The 24,156-nt window shown below is 35.9% G+C and overlaps 1 protein-coding gene across 3 annotated transcripts in view; it reads left to right on the top strand.

Moving 5' to 3' along the window:
- Positions 1-24,156, top strand: part of car (vacuolar protein sorting-associated protein 33A) — a 396,220-nt gene that overhangs the window by 222,428 nt on the left and 149,636 nt on the right. For all 3 annotated transcript variants that reach the window (XM_090391677.1, XM_090391678.1, XM_090391679.1), the window contains exons 10-11: positions 19,567-19,641; positions 22,687-22,766. In XM_090391677.1, the coding sequence (XP_090247803.1) occupies positions 19,567-19,641; positions 22,687-22,766 (155 nt within the window). The remainder of the gene's footprint in view (positions 1-19,566; positions 19,642-22,686; positions 22,767-24,156) is intronic.

The following is a 24,156-nucleotide window of genomic DNA, read 5'->3' as shown; positions in this document are numbered from 1 at the left end:
GAAATATAGGAAGTGTTAAATTCTATTTTAATTCTTTTTGAGTGTTGTAAAAAATCCATTAAGCCTCCACCATGACAGCAAGGAAGAGTTTTAGTTTTGGGAAGAGATAGAAGTCAGAGGAAGCCAAATCTGGGGAATAGGGTGGCTGTTCCAACAATTCATAGTGCAGATTTCTTAATTTTCCCATTGCCAAAAACACCTTTGTGGGTAGATGCATTGTCCTGATGAAAGATGATTTTTTTCTTCTGCAAACCAGGTCTTTTCTCACGATTTTTTTTTGTCTGGTCTGGTTAAAAGATCAGAATAATATTCACCAGTTATTGTTTTACTATTTTCAAGATAATTAATAGACAAAATGCCTTTAGCATCCCAAAACACCAATGCCATGTCCTTTCCTACTGATGGAACCAACGTTGTCTTCTTTGGGCACTGAACAACTGGCTTCTGTCCACTGTTTTGACTGCTGTTTGGATTCTGGTGTGTAATGGTGAATCCAAGTCTCATCCATAGTAATAAATCGATGCACAAAATCAGTTTTATTCTTGTTAAAATGCTCCAAGCACTGTTCAGAGATTTTCATGCGAGTGCATTTTTTTTTATCTGCTGTAAGCAAGTGCGCACCCATCTTTTTCATTTGCAATTCTTCGCGCAAAATATATCCTACATGTTCTTTTGAAATCCCTATAGTATCAGTAATTTCATGCACTCTGTCTCGCCGGTCATCCAATACCATATCGTTCACTTGATCAATGATTTCTGGTGTTGTTACACTTTTTGGACATCTCACATGGATCATCTTCAAGGCTGGTACAGCCATGTTTAAACTCGGTAGCCCATTTCTTAATTGTCGAAAACAAAGGAGAAGAGTTGCCATAAACTTATATGAACTTCAAATGAATTTCTTTTGCCGTTAAACCTTATTTTACAAAGAATTTTATAACCTCACGATACTCAATTTTATCCATTTCAAAAGATATAGACAACACTTTTGCTTCAGACAGCTGTATAAAACAAACTAAATGATAGAATGACTTGCAGTTTCACATGGATGCTTATGAGAGATGTACCAACTTAGAAAAAAAAATCATTCCAATAGTGTTGCCATCTATGGTCGAGGCCAAGAACTTTTCAGATCACCCTCGTAGATCTCTTTTTTGGGTGTCGAAGATCTAGAAAGTGAACTGGCAACCAAGCCTAATATTATTACCTATCTCAGGAACTAAGAGAAAATACGGATACCACATTTGATGTTGAACATTAGGTCTATTACTGGTATGTTTCGAGGTGCAACGGCAAAATTGTGGCTGAGGCTTACGATTCTAATGACAGCTTTGTTAAGCCTTTTTGACAACAAATTAACTACAGTACAAAGAGGTTGCACTTGAGGAACAGGTGTAGAATCCAAAAATCTGTTGTACTTATTGATATGTTTATTTTTTATTTTCAGGAATTCTTTTTGAGCTGAAGCTTCTGAAATATTAAAGAGAATAGTATACACTTCCATGTTGAGAATCATGAGAGCTCAGATTGTAATGGGCTGATGACTCTGTTGATAGCATTGAGAACAATGTGTGCATAGCTGTGATCTGTTCATGTAGCAGAGCAAGAGTTTCTTCCTGGCCTCCTGATATCACAAAAAAATCAACCCTTCAGTTGCTGCCCCCCCCCCCCCAATATATGGCTTGCCTAAGATTCATAAAACAATTCCCCCTCCCCATGACCCATAGTAGATACCACTGATTCTCCCTCCTATAAATTATCCAAACAGTTTGCAAAATCTCTTGCACCCCTTACTGGTCATTCCCATTTTAAAAGCTCTATTGAAAATATAGTTGTTAATGATACTGATATCCTAGTGAGTTTTGACATCACCTCATTGTTTGCTAACATTCTCTGAAACAACACCTTATTGTTTTTAAAAAATAATTTGTCTCTTTGATATCATTGATCTATTTTCCTTTGCTCTCCATTCACTTGGAAAAAGATCATCATGCTCCATTATAAATTTAGACTGTTTTTAGAATCTGCTGCTACTCTTAAAAATCAGCCCAATTTAAATAAATATGGTTGCATAAAAAATAAGATTGCATAACTTCTCAAAATATGGGAAACACTAACACTTCGAGATCCCAGTTTACATTCTAGGAGGCTGCCGACATGTGTCTATAAAGGGCTAGAACTGTAGTTTTTTGTCCATGTATTTCAGTTATTTTTGTGCTGACATCTCATTTTTCACTCCTTGATATCTCTGTAACAGATGAAATATTGGAAGCATTAAATATTATTTTTAATTGTTTCCTTGTACTGTTTCATTCCATTAAACTTTTATCATGAGTTTTTCCCAGCAATTAAGCTGGGACATAATACACTGACCTCATTGCATTGCTTCATCCACATTCTCAGAATATTGTAACATTAATACAGCTCCAGAGAACTGGCTGCCATGCTCCATTTTCTTCTGATCATATACGAACACAAGAGTTGCTAATTAGCACCTAGTTCATCCCCAAACTTATTGAACCAACTTCATCTCTTCCTCTTCTCATTCTCTCTATGTCTGTTCTTTGGAACTGCCTTCCCTGTGCCAATTTTCTCAGTGAATACAACTGAGAGATCTCCAGAAACACATTAACAATTTTTTTTTCTTTCTCCCTAATGCCCACACACACAGTGATATTGTGTTATAGGTTTTGTGACTTTGTATGTGAGTATGATATATATAAAAAAGAAAATGTCCACATCTAGAGAAATCATCTTAAGTCTGGCTGCCATTTTCTTCTGATCATATACGAACACAAGAGTTGCTAATCAGCACCTGGTTCATCCCCAAACTTATTGAACCAACTTCATCTCTTCCTCTTCTCATTCTCTCTATGTCTGTTCTTTGGAACTGCCTTCCCTGTGCCAATTTTCTCAGCGAATACAACTGAGAGATCTCCAGAAACACATTAACAATTTTTTTTTCTTTCTCCCTAATGCACACACACACAGTGATATTGTGTTATAGGTTTTGTGACTTTGTATGTGAGTATGATATATATAAAAAAGAAAATGTCCACATCTAGAGAAATCCTCTTAAGTCACTCAAACATATAAAATCGCCTAATTGTTCTTAGGTGGTTTAATATGTTCGAGTGATGTCATTGCATATATATTTTTATATGGTGTTCATTGAAAGTTTGACCAACAGGAGTAAATTCCCTTAGGGTCAAAAAACAACACCTAAAAACACTTTTAAGCTTTCCAAAAATATCAAGGAGAAGTGGCATGTGTAGAACTGGTTTTCACCATACTTTTTTGCACACATGTCTATTCCACCAGATTTATTATCATCATCATCAACAGACCTCCATGGAGTCAAGAGACTAATCATGGAAGGTCCCACTCTCGCCTATACAGCTCATCTTACCTTGACTTAAATGCATTCACTGTCCCTGCACTCACCACACTCTCAGGTAATGCATTCCAATCACCCAGTACTCTCCATGCAAAAAACTACTACTCACTCCCTTGCTCTCACACACCTTATAGAGTTTCCAGGGATGGTCTCTCGTTCTCTGCCGTCTCCAGATATTCTCTGAAAAATCTCATCCACACTAATCTCGTAATTACCCCCTTACCAGCTTATACATCTCTGTCATGTTTCCCCCTCTTCCTTCTTTCCACTAGGCTCTGTAATTTGCATTCTCCCAATCTGTCCTCATATTCCACATTCTAGAGAACAGAAACCAACTTAGCCAATCATCTCTGGACCCTCTCCAACATCTTAGCATCCTTTTGAAAACCTGGCAACCAAATCTGTGCACAGTAATCAATATGCTGCCTGATCAAAGTCTTGTACAGTGGAATCAAAACATCCTTACTTCTACATGTTAGTGTTCTCTGTATCATCTGCTGTGTCATCATTATAATTTTAGCAAAATTTCAAATCCCTATCCATCACACTTTCCAAATCCTTCATCTCCTCCAACATATCCCCACCAATTCTGTACTCTGCACCCCATCTTTGCTTCTCAAATTTTCAAGCCTTACACTTTGTGACATTAAACTGACATCCCCCCCCACACACACACTTGCCAATTCAGGCAGTCTATTTAGGTCCTCCTGAAAAGTTACAACATCTTCTCTACTTCTCATAGGTCTCCCCAACTTTGCATCATCTGCAAACAACTGTATATCACCATTTAAACCCCTTCCAGTGTCATTTACATACAAATTAAACAACAATGGCCCCAAAACAGATCCCTTGGACATGCCACTAGTGACTTTCCTCTTCTGGGATAGCACTCTCCCTCCATACACAAACTGTTGATACCTATCAGCCAATCTCCAGTCTAGTGCATTAATCTACTGTCCAACCCTTATCTGTTCCAATTTAACTACTAGTTTGTTTTGAAAAAAGAGTAACATGGATATGGTTTTGCAACCTGTGTAATTCTCAGTTGTGACTCTTTTTGTTCCACAAGGATAAAATTGTTCTGAAAAAAGATAAAGATCAGAAATTTTTACCAAATTGTAGGCAGTGCTTAAACATACACTCTCAAAGGAAGGTAATGTACTAAGAAAAACTAGTGCAGTATTTCCATTGCTGGCAGAAATGCTTTACTCAGTGTAAATTTATAAATGAGCTACTCCAAAGGAACAACAAGTTATATCATATCTAAATTAATCCTATACTTTGTGTGTCAGCCATTATTTCTGTTTATCATGAACTGCTTACTAATTCTGTTCAGGATTTTTTTGTTGCAGTCCTTAAGAGAGGGCTGTATAGAAAAGTCTACAACATGGTCTTGTTATTTGTTTGTTCTGCCAAACCTGAGTTCAAGTGATAATATTATTAAAAAGAAAAAAAGAACAGCTGTGATAGAAACATATAACCATAAACCAATTGTCACCATCTTGATCATTTACATCTGAATCTTCTTCACCATTTCCATCTACCCTCTTGTGCTTTTCAGTCATCATCATTTAGCAATTTTTCGAAGTAATTACTCCATACGTCTTTTCTCCAGTTTTCATGTCACCTTTATCATCTCTAACAGATTGATATTGATGTTCAATATCAATCTGTTACCTGTCAAGACCCAATTATCATTGGATCTTGTATTTCTGTCTACTAAGGCACTTTTGACTGTATCAATCCACCTGTATCTTGGTCTTCCTCTGGGTCTTTTTCTTGCCAACCTTGCAGAGAACACTTGTTTTGCTAATCTTTCCTCTCCCATTCTGTTTAAGTGACCTACTGAGAATAACTCTGCTAACACGTTCCTAGATGCTAACAATGTCAAGCTCTTTCCTAATATCCTTGTTTTTAATATGATACTGCCATTGATGCCATCTGTTCACGCCCCTAATCTTTCTATTGACTTTCATATCTGCAGTTTCTAGTCTTTGGTCGAGTGTTTTTTTTTTTTTCTAACCCAGCTCTCAGATCCATAAGTTAAAATTGGTTTGAACACTGTCTTGTATACAGCTAATTTAGTGTTTTGACTAATTTCTCTCTTATTCCATATAAATTTATTCAGTTGACTTCCTATCATACCAGCTTTGTTGATTCTGTTGTCTGTATCCATATTTAATATACTATCTTCACTAAAAATTATGCCAAAGTAACTGAAATGTTTCTATAGGTTCTCCATTCACAATGCAGTTGATATTTTCATTGATTCTGCCTATTTTCATTATCTTTGTCTTGCTATTGCTGATTTTCATACCAAATTTATTACAACAGTTATTCAATCTAGTCAGGGAATCTTGCAGACTTGTACTGGATTTATTTAGAAGTATAATATCATGTGCATAAAGTAAAGAGCTGAGATTAACATTTCCAATTTTGATAAAAGGTTTAATACCACTTTCTTCCATAATATGATCCATATAAATAATGAATAACAGAGGGGGATAATGTACATCCTTGTCTGACACCAGACTTAACATTAATCCATCTTATTGTACTTCCTTTAATTCTAACTGCTGACTTACAACTCAAAGACTAAGTATTTCTTGATATAATGCCCCATTGACACCATACAACTGTAGTATTTTGAATAGCTTTTCTCTTGGCACCTTTCCAGATCTACAAAACTTAAATATAAATCTTTGTTATATCCCCATGATTTCTAAACTATTTGTCATAAAGTAAAAATCTGATCCTGACAGCTTCTTTGACCTGAATCCAGCTTGTTCTTCACCAAGCTTCCTGTCTGCAATCCTTCTCAACCGTTTCTCAAGTATACTTGTATAAATCTTACCAGGAATACTCAGTAGGGAAATTCTTCTGTAATTCTCTCATTCAGTTTTATTTCCCTTTTTATATATGGGTACTGTGAGTGCTCTACTCCAATCATCTGAAATTTGTACCTCTGTGCAGGCCTCCTGATCTATATAGTGCAGCACTGTAAGACTTTACTCTAATTAGCATGAATAAATTTTTTTGTTTGTCAAATAACTTGCCTTATTCCTATATACCAATGCACTTCTCATAAAAAGACCGAACCTGTGTGACCTAGGGAGATAAATAGCCACGACTTAAGAATAGAGTATTGCGTTGTTTGATATAGTGATAAGTGTAAAAGAGATATTTCCATGCCTTGCTGAGTATTTTCTTAAATGGAAGGATATTTATGTCTTATCTGCGATTTCTGATGGTGCAGTCATAATAAATAAATAAATTTTTCAGAAATCAATATAGAAAAACGCTTACTGTTTAGACAAAGGGATTGACTCCAGCCAGAGGCAATTCCTATGTTTTAGAATTTCGTGCACGTGATTAAGCAAAGTTATGACATTGAGAATGGGGGGGGGTCTAATTGAAAGAAAGGATTAACTGTAGTAGACTAAATCAGGCAATGGATTAAGAACGACGGAGTCATGACTGTTAAGTATAATAAGTTAAGTGAGTTAAAATAAACAAGATAAATAAGTATATATTTCGAACAAAGTATAGAATCAAAACTTAAGGAAATAAGTAACGTATATATTACAAGGTGCAAGCGACTCATGATACATGACCAATTTTTACAGCATTTGCCATTGTCAGTTATGTGTGCATTGGAGGCAAAGTGTGAAGCCAGGAGGTTAGCTTTTTCTATGGGGTGATGTTGCAATTGAACCATCTGGGTATGATAGAGGTGGGAATAGTGTAGGGCAAAAGTTACGGCCAATTGCCTTAGCAAGAGACCAAAAGGCATGGCTGCTATTTGGACAGGCTGCAAGCTTCTTGCTTTTTGCCCATTCAAATTCTGTTTTGGAAGCATTGATAATTTTGTTGCATCTGTTTCGGGCTTCAATGTAGGCATTGAAGGAGGATAGGGTTCTTGATTTGAGCTAGCTGTGATATGCCTGATTTTTCATTTGTTCTGCCTTGGCACATCTTTTGGAGAACCATGGTTTAGTAAGGGGATGGAAGTTCTGAGTAATTTTGGAATGTATGTTTTTATGCCAGTGAGGATTACTTTGGTCAATCTTTCATTTTAACTTCAATAATGTTCGTGTATTATTACAGTTCACATCTGACAGGTACTCAACTTTTATTCACTTTAAAACTTTCTTACATGTTTTTCAGTGTATTTTTTTAATGTTCATATGATCCTTTGAGCTATTTTTTCCTACTTTCTGTGCATTTCAGCTCTCTGTCAGCCATTATCCCTAAATCTATAATGTCATCAGTTTCTTGCATTCTATTTCCATCCTGTGATACATAACCTGCAGCTTTTCCATCACAAAGTGCATAAATTTACACTTTGACACATTGAATTCACAATTGTCATCCTTAACATAAACTATCACTGTATGTAGATCATCCTTATGATACCTACATCACCTTTATTAACTAGTTCTCTCCCCAATTTAGTGTCATCAGCAAACAAATAGTCATCCCTTGACTTACGTCTGGGTTCCGTTCCATAAGGCAGGACGTAAGTCAGTTCAGACGTAAGTTGATACATTAAATCATCAGAGTTATAGTGGTTAGGGACTTAACAGTAATAAGTATACTGTCATTTTAATTTTTAAACCTTATTATAAAACTGTACTGTGCATTACTGCCACTATAAAACAGGAGAATAATCGCCCAAATCGTCCTCCACAATCACATCTTAATTACCATCCCTATATGAAGGACCAGGTTGCAGCTCTTCTGGTGTAATCTTTGTTTTTTGATGAAAATGTCCGATGTGCTTTGCTTATTCCTCTTCTTCTTTTCATCATAAATTTGTTTATAGAAAAGTGTACTGTGTATTACTGCCACTATAAAACAGGAGAATACTCACCCAAATCTTCTTCCACAATCACATCTTAATTAATTTCCCTATGTGAAGGACCAGGCTGCGGCTTTTCTGGTGTAACCTTTGTTTTTTTTGATGAAAATGTCAGATATGTTTTGTTTATTCCTCTTCTTCTTTTCATCATAAATTTGTTTATAGCAAGCAAACGCATCATGTACTTTCCTTTCTACTAATAAGTACCGTTCAGCATTGGGGTCCATTTCTTCAACCATTTTGAGAGCATCGCTAACTGTGAATTGTTTAACTACTTCTCCTTGTTTCTCTTTTTCCCCTTTTCTCGTTCTTCCTCTTCTTCAACACATTATTCATCCAGTTCGACCAATTCTTCGTTAGTCAACTCTTCAGGGGCACTTCCTATGAGTTGACTATGTCGTCATCATTCACTTCGAGATTCAGGTTGTTTGCTAGACCCACTATAAAGGTCTTCATTTTTTTTTTTTCAAAACTTCCAAAATCGTGCACAAACCTTTTTATTGTCTTTTTCCATATGCCACTCATACATTGAGAGATCGCTTCATCCCAAACTACAGCAATATTTTTAATAGCATGAGAAATATTGAATGCTTTCCAGAATTGTGAGTCTGGTCGTTTCCTTCATTAGCAGAAATGGTTTGTGAAAAAGTTCTCCATAGTTAATAAACCTTAAACACTACTAGAACTCCCTGATCTATCGGTTGACTCAATGAAGTAGTGTTTGGAGGGAGAAACATGACCTTGAACTTGGTGAAGATCACTGATATAAGATGGATGTCCTGGAGCATTATCTAGAATTAATAAAATTTTAAATTTTACGTTTTCTTTCACACAATATCTTTCCATTTCACTTGCATAACAGTTGATTAAGGCATCCACGACATCTTATATCTCCACTAATGAACTGAAAGAGTATGCTTCCTAATGTTTTTGAAGGCTCGTGGATTCTCACTGTGCCATATCACAAATGGTATCAGTTTATATCCAGCCACATTACCCCTAACAGAATCGTAGCATGGTCTTTAAGGAGCTTTGAAACCAGGCATAGATTTTAGCTTTTTGTGGATGAATGGTCCGCTTGGGCATTTTTTTTTTTTTTTTTTCGAAACAATGTGGTCTCATCCATATTAAATATTTGCTGTGCCAAATAATTTTACTCCGTAATAATCTCCACAAACAATTTCTTCACAAACTCCTTGGTAACCCTCTCATCAGAACTTGCAGATTCACCATATATTTTCACATTATGCATTACAAAACGCTGCTTGAATCTCATGAACCAAGCGGAAGAAGCATTGAAATGTAGTCGTAATCAGGTCCTGCTTTCTCCTTCAACATGTTTAAGAGACTTAGTGCCTTAACGGTTATGGTCATAGTGCTAAGAGGTATGCGCTTTTGGTTCAGGTCCTCCATGCATGACGGAAGTAGCTTTTCCAATTACAGATGGGACCTTGTCATAGCTTCGCCACTATTGTTGAACTTGCAACTTCGTTTCAAGATAATTGCCTGCCTCTTTCTCTGTGATTCTTCACTAAGTTTTTTTATTGGGCGTGTAGGGGTCATGTTGCACAAAATATCATGAAATATTTAACAATAAATACACAAATAACATATTTTTCAAACACAAAATCAACAGAGGAAATATTGAAGCCGACTGCTGAGGGAGGTTGCCACTGCATTGCTAAATAAAAACCTTTTTACTTCATCTTGTTCAAAAGTATAGTTGAAAATGTTATTTATTCCATTATGGGATCATGGACATATCTTCGAAAGGACATAACTCGTTGCCAGGTTAAACATGGCTCCGCTGTTTTTGTTGGAGAACCAGGGCAAATACTGAAAAGTTAGTTACATCTAGAAGAAGAAACTCAACATCAGAAGAACTAAAGATAGGAACTATCAATATATAGAATGTTAATGGAAAGGAAATCAAACTTGCAGAACAATTAGAAAAGTACCACGTGTACATAATTAGCATTACTGAAACAATGAAGACAAAAACAGGTGGGATCCTGTTATTCTGAGATCCCACAGAAGGTTCTTCTATGGAAGAAATGGAGGAATTTAACAGGCAGCTGACATAAGGAAAATGGAAAAAGTGGTCCTTGTTGAAGATCTAAATAGAGTAGTAAATGAATCCCCCAGACATATAGGAACATTTTGGAAAAATGTGGTGTAAAGGGCAAAGCTAATAATAATGGTAAGTATTTACTGGATTTCTGTTCAAGACATGGACTGGTCATTACTAACACTGTTTCAACATAAAAATGTACAAGTTCACATGGAGAGAAAATACAACAAATAAGAAAAGCCTCTTTCACTACATCATTCTTGATAATGATATCATCATGCTGGTTCAGGATACAAGAGGGTATAGAGGATTTGAAATGAGAAGTGACCATTACTTAGTACTAAGCAGGATAAAAATAAATATCACTCTGAAAATAACAGAAGGTAAGAAGAAAATTTAAAAAAAGAATTAAACTTGGGTAGCTTTTACAGATAAATTGTTGACTCAACTATACAAACATTAATGAACAAAAAATGAAACTGTTCAAAAACACGAACCATACCTTGGGGTCTCAATGGCACACTCTGAAGAAGACATTGATTGATTCATCTGGGGAGGTATGTGGAAGTATGTGCAAGAATAGAAAATTAAGCATGCCATTGGGAGCACAAGAAGTTAAAGAAGCAGTTCTGGAAAAGAAGAAAATATATCAAAAGTTTCTAGCAAATAAGTCAGCAGATGCCTAAAAGAATACAGAGAAAAATGTATGAGAGCTAAACTATGCATGAAAAAGTAGCTAAACAAACGTCATGGGAAGACTTTGGTAAGAGTATGGAAGATAAATAGCAGAAAGGTGGCAAAATGTTCTGGAGGCTATTGAAGAAGCTTAGAAATGGAGGAAAGGGTACTGTAAAAGGAATCAAAGATGATAAACATGACATGAAACTGAAGATAATGGTATCCTAGATATCTGTAATAATTACTTTCAAATTAACCAAGCAGTGTACTAGAAAATTTTCAAGAGGAATGCAAAGAGAGTACATATCAATAAATTGAGGTAGAAAAAGCCATCGAAAACTTGAAATGTGGAAAGGAAGCTGGATTATATGATATTTGACCAGAAATGCTTAAAGTTGGAGGTATAAAAGTTTTGCAGTGGATACACTACATAATTCATAGTGCCTAGTCAGAAGATCAAATTCTGGAAGATTGGAGTAGAGCTCACATAATTCCCATCTATAAAAAGGAATAAAGCTGCATGTGAGAGTTACAGAGGAATTCTTTACTAAGTGTTCCAGGTTTCATGCAAGTATATTTGAAAAAAGGTTGAGAAAGATTGTGGAAGAAAACCTGTTAGAAGAACAAGCTGGGGTCAAGACAAATAGAGGTTGTCAAGATCAGATTTTCACTTTAAGACAAATTGTGGGGAAATCATGGGAATGTGACAAGGATCTGTACTTATGTTTTATAGATCTGGAAAAGACATACAACAAAGTACCTAGAGAAAAGACTTTCTCTAGGTACTTTAATCCCTTATTAAAGTGTAAGCAAACAAAGTTTGCACCTGAAGTATTTTTCAGGATTAGTGCAACTCATATATAGAAGCTGACTTCAAAATCACTTGCCTTAGTATCCCAAAACACAACAATTATATGGGGTGAATGGAACATTAAACAAAGCAATACATATTTAAGCTTGTCTTCCCATAATGCATAGCATTATACATGTCCATAAGGATATGTGCCTTGCATTATAGGATACTAAAGCAATTGATGTAAAGTCATTGGCCTCTACGAGGGTGGTCTGAAAGGTTCTCGGCCTCGACCATAAGTGGCAACACTATCTGCATGATTTTTTTTTTTTCTAAGTTGGTACCTCTGTCATAAGCATCCATGTGAAATTGAGTCATTCTATCAAGTAGTTTGTTTTATACAGCTGTCTGAACCAAAAGTGTTGTCTGTATCCCTTGAAATGGATAAAATTGAGTATCGTGCTGTTATAAAATTCTTTGTAAAAGAAGGTTTAACAGCAAATGAAATTCATTCAAAGTTCATAAAAGTTTATGGGCACTCTTCTCCATCGTTTTAGACAATTAAGAAATGGGCTGCAGAGTTTAAACATGGCCTTACCATCCTTGAAGATGATCCATGTAAAGGATGTCCAAAAAGTGTAACAATACCAGAAATCATTGATCAGTGCACGATATGGTATTGGATGACTGGCGAGTCAAAGTGTGTGAAATTGCTGAGACTATAGGCATTTCAAAAGAACATGTAGGATATGTTTTGCACGAAGAATTGCAAATGAAAAAGCTCTGCACAAGATGGGTGCCGCACTTGCTCACAGCAGATCAAAAACACAGTCGCCTGAAAATCTCTGAACAGTGCTTGGAGTGTTTTAACAAGAATAAAACTGATTTTGTGCATCAATTTATTACTATGGATGAGACTTGGATTCACCATTACACACCAGAATCCAAACAGCAGTCAAAACGTTTATTGACAGAAGCCGGTTGTTCAGCACCAAAGAAGAATAATGTCTGTTCCATCAGCAATGAAGGTCATGGCATTGTGTTTTGGGATGCTATAATTTCAAAATTTAATGTTAAATTTTGAAATTATAAAGTTATTAATTATCTTGAAAAGGTTAAAACAATAACTGGGGAATATTATTCCATTCTTTTAACCAGATTAGATGAAAAAATTTGTGAGAAAAGACCAGGTTTACAGAAGGGAAAAAATCACCTTTCATCAGGACAATGCACCTGCTCACAAAGTAGTTTTGGCAATGGGAAAATTAAGGGATCTGCACTATGAATTGTTGAACTTGAACATCCACCCTATTTCCCAGATTTGGCTCCTTCTGACGTCTATCTCTTCCCAAAACTAAAACTCTCACTGGTCAGCGTTTTTCTTCAAATCAAAAGGTGATTGCAGCTGCAAAGGACTATTTCACAGATCTTACTGAGAACCACTACAGGGATGGGATAATGGCGCTGGAGCATCACTGGAATAAATGTATTAGTCTTAATGGAGATTATGTTAAAAAATAAAAATTTTGAATTTATAAATTAGTTTTTTCATTGTTAAACCAAAAACTTTTCAGACCACCCTCATATATACAAGTAGCCCAGTTGTGAAGGTACTTCACATGCAAACTTTGCTTTCACTTGGATTAAGGACGAAACCAAGAATTTCTTGGCAACTTTAATTTACACTATATTTCAGTTGTCAGTCAGCAGTTAGAATTGAAGGAAAGACTGCAAGATGGTTTGATGTAAAGAAAAGAATGTACATTATCTCCACTCTTATTCATCATCTATATGAATGACATTATGAAAAAAAGTGTCATTAGGCCTTATGTTAGAACTGGAGATATCAAACTTAGCTCTTTATTTTATGCAGGTGATGTTGTGTTCCTAAACACCTCTAGTGCAAGTCTCCAGGATTCTCTGTCTAAATTCAAGAACGACTGTAACAAATTTGGCATGAAAATCGGCAATAGAAAGATCAAAACTATGAAAGTAGGCAGGAGAATATAAAACTTCACCTGCATTCTGAATGAAAATCCAATAGAACAAGTAAATTTATCAGTTATTTAGGCATAGTTTTTAGTGAAATTGACAAATTAAATTTGGAAATATACAACAGAATAAGCAAAGCTGGTAGAACAGGAACCAAACCGTGGAGATTCAGTGACAAGCCTTGAAGAAAACCATGATTGATTCAGCCAGAGAGGCATGTGGTGAGGTTGTCTGCAAGGATAGAAAAATCAGAACTCCATGGTGGACACATGAAGTTAAAGAGGCAGTGAAGGAAAAGAAGAAAGCATATCAAAATTTCCTGGCAAATAAGTCGGCTTGTGCTCTTAGAGAATACAGAGACAAATGCAAGAATGTTAAACACTGTGTAAAACTAGCTAAACAAAAGTCATGGGAGGACTTTGGCAAGAATATAGAAAATAAATATCAAGATGGTGGCAAAATATTCTGGAGGTTGTTGAAGAAGCTTAGGAATGGAGGAAAGAGTGCTGTAAAAGGAGTTAGAGATGATAAAGGTGACATGAAAACAGGAGAAAAAGATATCCTTGAAGTATGGAGTAATTACTTCGAAAAATTGCTAAATGAAACAAGCAGTGATAGCACAGTGGTTAAAAACACTCAACAGCCATACAGTCAGGAATACATATCCATACTTAAGTAGAAAAAGCCAAAGGCTTAAAATGTGGAAAGGCAGCAGGAGTAGATGATATTCGACCAGAAATGTTGGGTATGGTGGTATAAAAGTCTTGCAGTGGCTGCACTGCATAGTTCAGAAGGCCTGGACAGAGGGACGAATTCCCGATGATTGGAGTATAGCTCTAATAGTACCTATATATAAAAAGGGAAATAAAACTGAATGTGAGAATTACAGAGGTATTTCCCTACTGAGTGTTCCTGGTAAGATTTATGCTAGTATACTTGAGAAACGGTGAGAAGAATTGTGGAAGAAAAGCTTGGTGAAGAACAAGCTGGATCAGGCCAAATAGAGGCTGTCAGAATTAGATCTTCACTTTATAACAGATAGTTGAGAAAGCATGGGAATATAACCAAGATCTGTGTTTAAGTTTTGTCAATCTGGAAAAGGCATAATGACAAGGTGCCAAGAGAGAAGCTATTCAATACCCTACAGTTATATGGTGTCAATGGGGCATTATATCAAGCAATACTTAGTCTTTATTTGAGTTGTAAGTCAGCAGTTAGAATTGAAGGAAGTACAAAAAAATGGTTTAATGTTAAATCTGGTGTGAGACAAGGATGTACATTATTCCCTCTGTTATTCATTATCTATATGGATCACATTATGAAGGAAAGTGGTATTGAGCATGATATCAAAATTGGAGATGTTAATGTCAGCTCTTTGCTTTATGCGGATGATGTTATACTTCTAAATAAATCCGCTACAAGTTTGCAAGATTCTCTGACTAAATTGAATAACTGTTGTAATAGATATGGTATGAAGGTCAGCATTAAAAAGACAAAGACAATGAAAATAGGTAAAATTGTTGAAAATGTCAACTGTGTTGTGAACGGGAAAGCTGTGGAACAAGTAAAACATTTCAGCTACTTAGGCACGATTTTTACTGAAGAAATTTAAATTTAATATGGAAATAGAATCAACAAAGCTGGTATGTTAGGCAGTCAATTGAATAAATTCATATGGAATCAGAGAAATTAGTCAGAACACTAAATTAGCTGTATACAAGACAGTGTTCAAACCAGTTTTAACCTATGGATCTGAGAGCTGGGTCAGAAGTAAAACACTTGACCAAAGACTAGCGACCACAGATATGAGAGTCCTGAGAAAAATTATAGGCGTGAACAGATGGCATCAATGGCAATATCATATTAAAAACACGTGGATATTAGGAAAGAACTTAACATTGTCAGCATCCAGGAATGTGTTAGCAGAGCTAATCTCAGGTAGTATGGTCACCTAAATAGAATGGGAGAGGAAAGATTAGCAAAACAAGTGTTCTCTGCCTGGTTGGCAGGAAAACGACCCAGAGGAAGACCAAGATATAGGTGGATTGATACGGTACAAAGTGCCTTAGACGATAGAAATATAAGATCTGATAATGTTGGAGTCTTGGCAAGTAACAGACTGATTTGGAGGAAAATTGTAGATAGGAAGTTAGTAATGATGTAAATTTTTCATGTAGTACTATCATATCCTGTACACCCCTTGAGGGTACATGTCAGGAATTTGATGATGATGATGATGATGAAAATATTAGAAAGGAACTTGACATTATTATCATTTACGAATGTCTCAGCAGAGCTAATCTAAGGTGGCATGACCACTTAAATAGAATGGGCAAGGAAATGTTACTAAACAGGTGTTTGATGCAAAGATGGCAGAAAAGAGAACCCAGAGGTAGATTACGGTTTAGGTGGATTGATTCAGTCAGAAGTGCCATTAGATATGACAATATTGGAGTGCTCACAGTAAAGGTTGATCTGTATTAATACTTTTGATAGGAGTTGGAAGTTTTTACGCTTGGTTATGGAGATACCAAAATATTATATACTTGGTTTAATCCCTTATTAAAGTGTAAGCAAACAAAGTTTGCACCTGAAGTATTTTTCAGGACTAGTGCAACTCATATATAGAAGCTGACTTCAAAATCACTTGCCTTAATATCCCATAATGCAAAGCACATCCTTGCAGACATGTATATGCTATGCATTATGGGAAGAGTCTGTATGGTTTTTCCGCTCGGCTATATTATAAATTAAAGATACCAAGAAATTATGTATACTGGACATGTATACTGCTATGCATTATGCAAAGGTTCACTACCCAGACTGGTTTCAACCTTTATCAGTGGGAGCCAGACCCAGAGGTGATACCAAGCTTGAAGTAATGTAGGTCATATTACTTCAAGTATTTTCCTATACGAGTAGCCAAAAGGTTTCACACCTTATTATGAAAATACTCTGCATTAGAGATAGTTGTTGGAAATTTTTCCACTTGGTTATACTATAAATTAAAGAAACCAAGCAATTATATACTTGATTTAATCCTTTATCCAAGTGTAAGGAAACAAAGTTTGCGCCTGAACTGTTTTCAAGACTGGGACAACTCGTATATAGAAGCTAATGACTTCACATCACTTGCCTTATTATCCCATAATGCAAAGCATCTATATAATGTATAGGCTGTGCATTATGGGAAGGGTCACTGCCCAGACCAGTTTCGACCTTTATTGAGGTCTCATTACTTCAGCCTTGGTATCACCTCTGGATTTAGCACCCACTGATGAGACCTCAATAAAGGTCAAAACTGGTCTGGGTAGTGACCCTACCCATAATGCACAGCATATACATGTCTGCAAGGATATGTGCTTTGCATTATGGGATACTAAGGCAAGTGATGTGAAGTCATTAGCTTTTATATATGAGTTGCCCCAGTGCTGAAAATACTTCAGGTGCAAACTTTGTTTGCTTACACTTGGATAAAGGATTAAACCAAGTATATAATTTCTTGGTATCTTTAATTTACTTTTTATAGGAGATTAATAATAATGTAAACTTAATTTTGTAGTGCTGTCATAGTAACCTCGGCATCTCTTGCCAGGTATATGCATCAGGAAACTGATAATGGCAGAAAGTGTGAGAATGAGGAGTCACCAATGGAAATTGTGTAACAGAGTAGTTAGCAAGGATGCTAAGACTATATTTTTTTGCTTGGAGTGTAGTGAATGGGTCACAAGAGACAGTTGTGTTTTGTCAGTGAATAAAATACAAATTATTCACAAAATACCTATATTTTGTGAATAATAGGTCTTCTGCCTCCATAGAGATACCTTTGTAATAATTTTCAGTCTCCAGCAGTATCTCCACTGCTCGTGTACAATGTGGTGTGGCATTGTCATCTATAAAAATATATTATTCACGTACAGCACCATGGAATAATCAAACATGACTTTGAAGAACTTCATTGCAGTATCGGTCACCAGTCGTGGTCCCTTTTTCCCCATACTATCACCCCCAGCACCACTGTATATATCCCTTTCAAGAACATTCTTGTGATGGTAAGTTGTACCATTTTATGCCAGATCAAGTGTCACCTAGAATCAGAGGAAAGACTAAAACAACTCTCATCTGTAAAGAGTACATTAGCCTATTGGTGGGTTGTCCAATTTTTACGGATACAACACACCACTGATAACGTGCTCTATGGTGAGCTGTAGTCGATTCTATTCAACTGTGTTTGAATAGAATCGACTTGAAAGTTGACCTGATATGGTGTGTCGATTACATTTTGCTGTTATAACCAAATATATGTCTTCATACTCAATGGTAGATTAAGGGTGATCTCTTAGCAAACCTCTGGAACACATTCCATTGGTTTGAAATGCTCTCCAGCGCCTGGGTACAATGCTATGTGAGATTTCAAAATCTCTGGCAATATCGGTGTAAATTTGCAGCCTTCTTCAAGCTTTCCAATCATTCTTTCCTGTGTGAAATCATCTAGATGAAGTCTTTGAGATATTACAAGACATCCAAATTTGCAAATCTATTCCTTCATGAAAAGAGCTTCCTCTAAATACAATTCACTTAGCACAGCCTTTTATCCTGTTGATTGCTACCATGTGACTCCTTTGCATGCAGTTCAAAAATTTGAATGTATACCTGCTTTCTACACAAAATCATCAGCTGAGTCGTCTGAATTTGCAGTGTTGTAATCTTCAGAAATAGTGTGCAACCTTAGGTTTTGGAGACTAGTATAAAATTGATACAGCATTCATACAATTTTTTTTTTTTTTTTTTCAGAAATACTTGTATAATGTAATTGTATTTAGTTCTGCTGAGATAGTTTTCTGAATATTCTAAATGCTATCAAATTTGCATAAAATCCCAGTTTCAAATAATGAAACAGAAATATCAGCTGGATGCATATCAGGGGGAAGTAGAGAGTATGATAGTCAAGAACTGCAGTCTGCTTGTGAGTTAGATACATCTGCACATTGGTCACGGTATGAATAGGAGCATTGCAGCAGAAGCTACCTATATGACTTTTCCAAAATATGTGGGAATTGTGAGCTTTATTAACATTTATTATTCACATTTTACTTACTTACATTCTAAATATTAATTGGTAGTCACTTGCTAGTGAATTGCATATGTTTGTCCACCATTCAGGGCTGCTGGTCATTTTCAGTTATCTACTTCAAGGATTATTTGCTGCATCCTCTCTGCTCTCTTTAAAACACATGCCCCTTCAAAATATTTGTGCTCAAGACAAAGCTTCATCTCCATATGTTGTTTGTAACATTTTGTCTGTTTCAATGTAACTTTTACCCAGCTTTACACAAAACTTAATTTTAATTTGTTCTATTTGGTTTCTGATGATGCTAGACATGGCATACAAAGAACATCTGCGCAAAAAAAAAAAGTAGCTTAAGATCAACTGTGGATTGGTGGGATTGGCAATGCCATACCTATATGCTTCTCTAGTGCCCTATGCTTGTATTTACATTACATATCTTTTTTAATAATTCAGTCATTTGTTTTTGTTGTACTGTGTATGATGGGCATCTGCTTCAAAGATCATCTACTACATCCTTTACTCTTTTTAAAACACAAAACATTAGAATGGTTGTGTTTAGGACAGAGCACTTGAATGGAATTACAGTGAGGTGCCTAGAGAAAGTATGATTCAGTGATACAGAGGCTCCTACTAGATACAAGAAATTTATCACTGCATTATGCAAATAATAACCAAATATTTTATTGTTTTCCTTTAATTGCAGATACGTCTATGGCAGAACTAGTGAAAGAAGTAACTGATAAAGAGGAATTTTTGGCAATGGTTCATCAGGAGCAAGGTATGTATATATATATATACACACACACACACAGTGTATGTATAGAATTGATATAGTACTGTGCAATCACTTCTCACTGTTGAGTGCTTATAAAAACTAAATGATAATTCATATTGGAATGTTTGCTGTAGCAAATTTTCTTTTAAATGGCATTGTTACTTAGGAACTTAAGTTAAGAATTGCGATAAGTCATTATGAATCTGCTGGAAATTGACTTCATTAAATTTTGATGTTATAACCAAATAATTTTATCAGTACAAAATTATGTTTTTTGTACATATTACCAAGTTTTTTCATTTGCTTGCTTACTTTAAGATAAATATATGGAATTACTACAGTACCAAAGAACTAAACTTAGGTGTACTATAACCTTCAATTGTAAGATTATTATTCATCAGCTTTCATTCAACAGCCCTCATGGGACACATCCTGTTAAATTTGGTAGCATTAATTCTAGTTAAATAAAGAAGCCTGCTTTGAAAATATTGTAAAACACACAAAGTGCTGTTTTTCTTTTGAGTGTCTCTATGGTTGTGAGTAACCTTTGCCCTTTGGTTGTAAAGACCTGGTTCAAATCTTGTCTAAGACATGAGGAATTTGGTTGAAATTGCTTGAATTGCAGTGTGTAGAACATCTTTAGAAATGGCAATAATCATTTCATTGATATTAGGGTTGACTAACCATAATATCAATGACTAGCTGAAATGGTTAGTTGAGCCAAAAATGCTTTTGGCTTTATTTCCTTTATTTGGCTTTATTTATTCTTTATTTGGATTTACTTCCACAAAAATTTCCACTGATTCAGATAAACTTGGGGGGGGGGGGTACATTGAGTTCTTTGCACATAGCTCTCCTGATTGCATTGTTTAACCAAATTTGGAATTTGGCTTATTCTAACATTGCTTAAGGTCCTCTAAAAATTAGCCCAATCAACTAAAGCAATAGGCTATTGGGGTTTATAAATAGGCACCTCTACATGATGCACTTTTCAACTACATTTGGAATATAACTGTTTCTGACATTGCTTAAGGTCCTTTGAAGAATTTAGCCTAATCAAAGGAATTGTTTCCACCACAGACTCCTTTGCAGGTTACACTACTTAACCCAATTTCAACCAAATTTGGAATATAGTTATTTCTTACATGATTTAAGTTATTATTGTTGCATGGGAACCTACATGGAGTTCAAAGATGTCATGAGAGTCCCACCCTGTCCAGCGTATCTATCATACCTCTCATTGAATGCATTTACCAATAAAGTAATCACAGTGACTCTGGCATTTCATCCATTCATTCACCACTTTCCAAGCAAAAAATCTAGTCTTCACAGCCACACACTACTCATTTCCGGTGATGATCCTTAGTTCTAACCCCTGTAACCAAGTGCTGAAAGATTTCCTCCTCATCAATCCTATAAACCCTTTTAGTAACTTAAATGCTACCATGATATCACCTTATTTTCTACGTTGAACCTAACATATAAACAGGAAGATGAGAATTATTTTTATTAATTTAATGTTAATTTTAAACTTTTAATTAAGGGATGCCTAAAGGTCAAAGTTAGACAGAAAAGCTCATATAGTATTTTAAAGATTGTAGAGAACTGACCAGGACTTCTGATGTAATATTCAATCCTCACTTTCTCATGGTGCACTCCCATTAGTAGGTGTATATACCTGGATACTGAAGGAATGAGGATGGGCTGCCAAAAAAATTGAGATGTAGGTGACCAAATTGTACTCTTATTGGAACCATAATAGAAAATGATAGTACGGCATGGCAGAATTAAATGCCATGCTGTACTATTTATATAATTAAATATAAATACATTAAATAAGGCTCTCATTTTCATCAGAGAACCAGAGCAAATGTAAAAAAATTGGCTACTGGAACAAATCTCATGTCAAGAACAGTAAAGTTCAGGATTAGTACTATCAACCTAGGAAGCATCAATAGAAAAGAAATAGAACTAGCATATGAATTGGATTAGTACCAGATTGATGTGATATTCTACTAAGAAAGAAGTTCAGGAATTTTTAGAGGCTTTAGAGATGACAACTGGCACAGTGAAAAAAAAAAAAAGTTGGTCCCTGTTTGGAGATATAAACAGCAGAGTAGGAAATTGCCAATCATATAAAAATATTTTAGAAAATCTGTTAAAAAAAAGAACAAAGCTGATGATAATAATAAATACCTGCTGAATTTCTGTTAAGGACATGGACTAGTTACTGCTAACACCATATTCCAACATAAAAATGTGCACAAATTCACATGGAGAGAAGATTCAAGAAATAAAGTCTCACTGGTTGTGTCATCATTGATAGCAATATTTTCTCACTGGTTCAGGACATGAGTAGATAGAGGATTTGAAATTGGAAGTGATTACCATTTAGATTAGAGCAGGATAAAATTGAATATCGTATTGAAAAGAAGATTGTGGAAGAAAGTTTTTAAAATGAATCAGAGTTGAGCAACTTTCTGAGATGAACTGTTTATCCATATACACAAATATTATCCAGGGAAAAAATTACAGTATCACATTAAAAATGGGGAAATATATTAGGAATGAACTTGACATTGTTAGGCAGAAGTAATATGAACTTGAAGGAAATATGAAAGTTACTTGAACAAGAAAAAGAGACCCAGAAGAAGACCAAGATCTAGGTGGATTGATGTAGTAAAAAGTGCCTTTGAAGACAGAAATATAAGATCTTATAATATTGGCAACTTGACAGATAACAGATTAATCTGGAAGAAAATGGTCAATAGGAAGTTACTAATGTTGTAACTTTTTCTTGTGGTACTATCATAGTATCCTGTTATACCCCTGAGGGTATATGTCAGGAATTTGATGATGATAATTATAAATATTTTTTCTATTTATAAATATGGAGAGAAAATGAATTTTCCCCCTGCAGAGATTGTTCCAGTTTAAAATTGTCATCTTCTGGATAGGAGGGTGAAAATTTTAAGATCTGTAATAAACTACTTCTCTTTTCCATAATACATATCTGTTTTTTAATTTATATTGTTATCAATATTGCAGAATTCACAAATGGTATCGATACAGATAAGTTAACTGTCTATATAGAAGACTGCATTGCAAGACAAGAACCTATTATTAAGGTAAGAATAAAACTAAGTTTTTAAGTAGTTGTGCTTGGTTATTTTTATCAAATTACATAGAGAAGTGAATAAAATTAATAATAATAATAATAATCTTCTTCTTCTGCAGCTTTTCCCACTTAAGTAGGATCGCTGTTTGTAGTGAGTCAAGTCCTCCTCCACCATCTCCCTCCATCTCTTCTTTGGCTGCCCACGCTTCCTCCTCCCTTGCACATCCATCTGCATGATCTTTCTTCCCACATACTCTTCCTCCCTCCTCATCACATAACCAAACCATCTCAACCTTGCCTCCTGTATCTTTGCTCCTAAGTTCATAACTTTCACCATTCCCCTTACATTGTTATTTCTCAGACGATCCTTTCTGGTCACACCGCACATCCACCTAAGCATTCTCATCTCCACTACCTCCATCCTGCTGAGACTAGCATAAGTCATAACTGGTCTCACTACTTACTGTCCTGTAGATTTTGCCTTTTAGATTGATCGGCATCCTCCCTTTGCATAGCACTCCAGCCATCTCTCTCTCCAGTTCCTCCATCCTGCTTGTATTCTGCATCCCACTTCCTTCTCGGCCTCACCATCCTCTTTCATTGTTGAACCTAAGTATCTAAAGTCACTGACCTTCCTGATGACATTTCCTTCCAGCTCCAGATCTGTCTCCTTGCTGCCATCCACTTTGCAACACATATACTCTGTCTTACTTCTGCTCAGTCTCATACCTCTTCCAGTACTTTCCTCCAACTTTCCAGTTTAGCTACCACTTCTTCTCTTGATTCTGCACGCAGCACGATATCATCTGCATACACCATAGTCCAAGGCGCATCTTCTCTCACCACCTCCATCACAATATTAAACAGGAACGGACTTAATGCTGACCCTTGATGCAAGCCAACTGTCACTGGAAAACTTTCTCTCTCTCCCAGAATGGTCCGAACTCTTGTCTTCACATTTCTGTTCATCTCCTGCACCAGCCTGACATTTATCACCAGTACCTTCTTCTCCCTCAGACACCTCCAGACTTCTTGCCTTGGCACTCTATCGCATGCTTTCTCCAGATCAAGAAATACCAGATGTAGCTCCCATTGCTTCTCTCGAAACTTTTCCATCATCTGCTGTAACCCAAAGATAGCATCTGTCGTCGATCAACCAGGCATGAAGCCAAATTGCTCCTTTGCAATCTCCACCTCCTTCCTCAGTCTTCCATCAAGAACTCTCTCTAGGATTTTCATTGTGTGGGACATCAACTTTATTCCTCTGTAATTCTTACAGTCTTGTGCATCCCCTTTACTCTTGTAGATGGGGACAAGAGTACTTTCCCTCCATTCCTCGGGTATATTTTCCTGTTGACAAACTGTTATTAACAGGTCCCACAGCAGGTTAATTCCCTCTT

This window comes from Typopeltis vanoorti, chromosome 4 (assembly GCF_054136105.1).
Source record: "Typopeltis vanoorti isolate ZY-2024b chromosome 4, IOZ_Tvanoo_1.0, whole genome shotgun sequence".
Taxonomy (NCBI): domain Eukaryota; kingdom Metazoa; phylum Arthropoda; class Arachnida; order Uropygi; family Thelyphonidae; genus Typopeltis; species Typopeltis vanoorti.
This window is presented reverse-complemented; position numbering and strand designations above follow the sequence as displayed.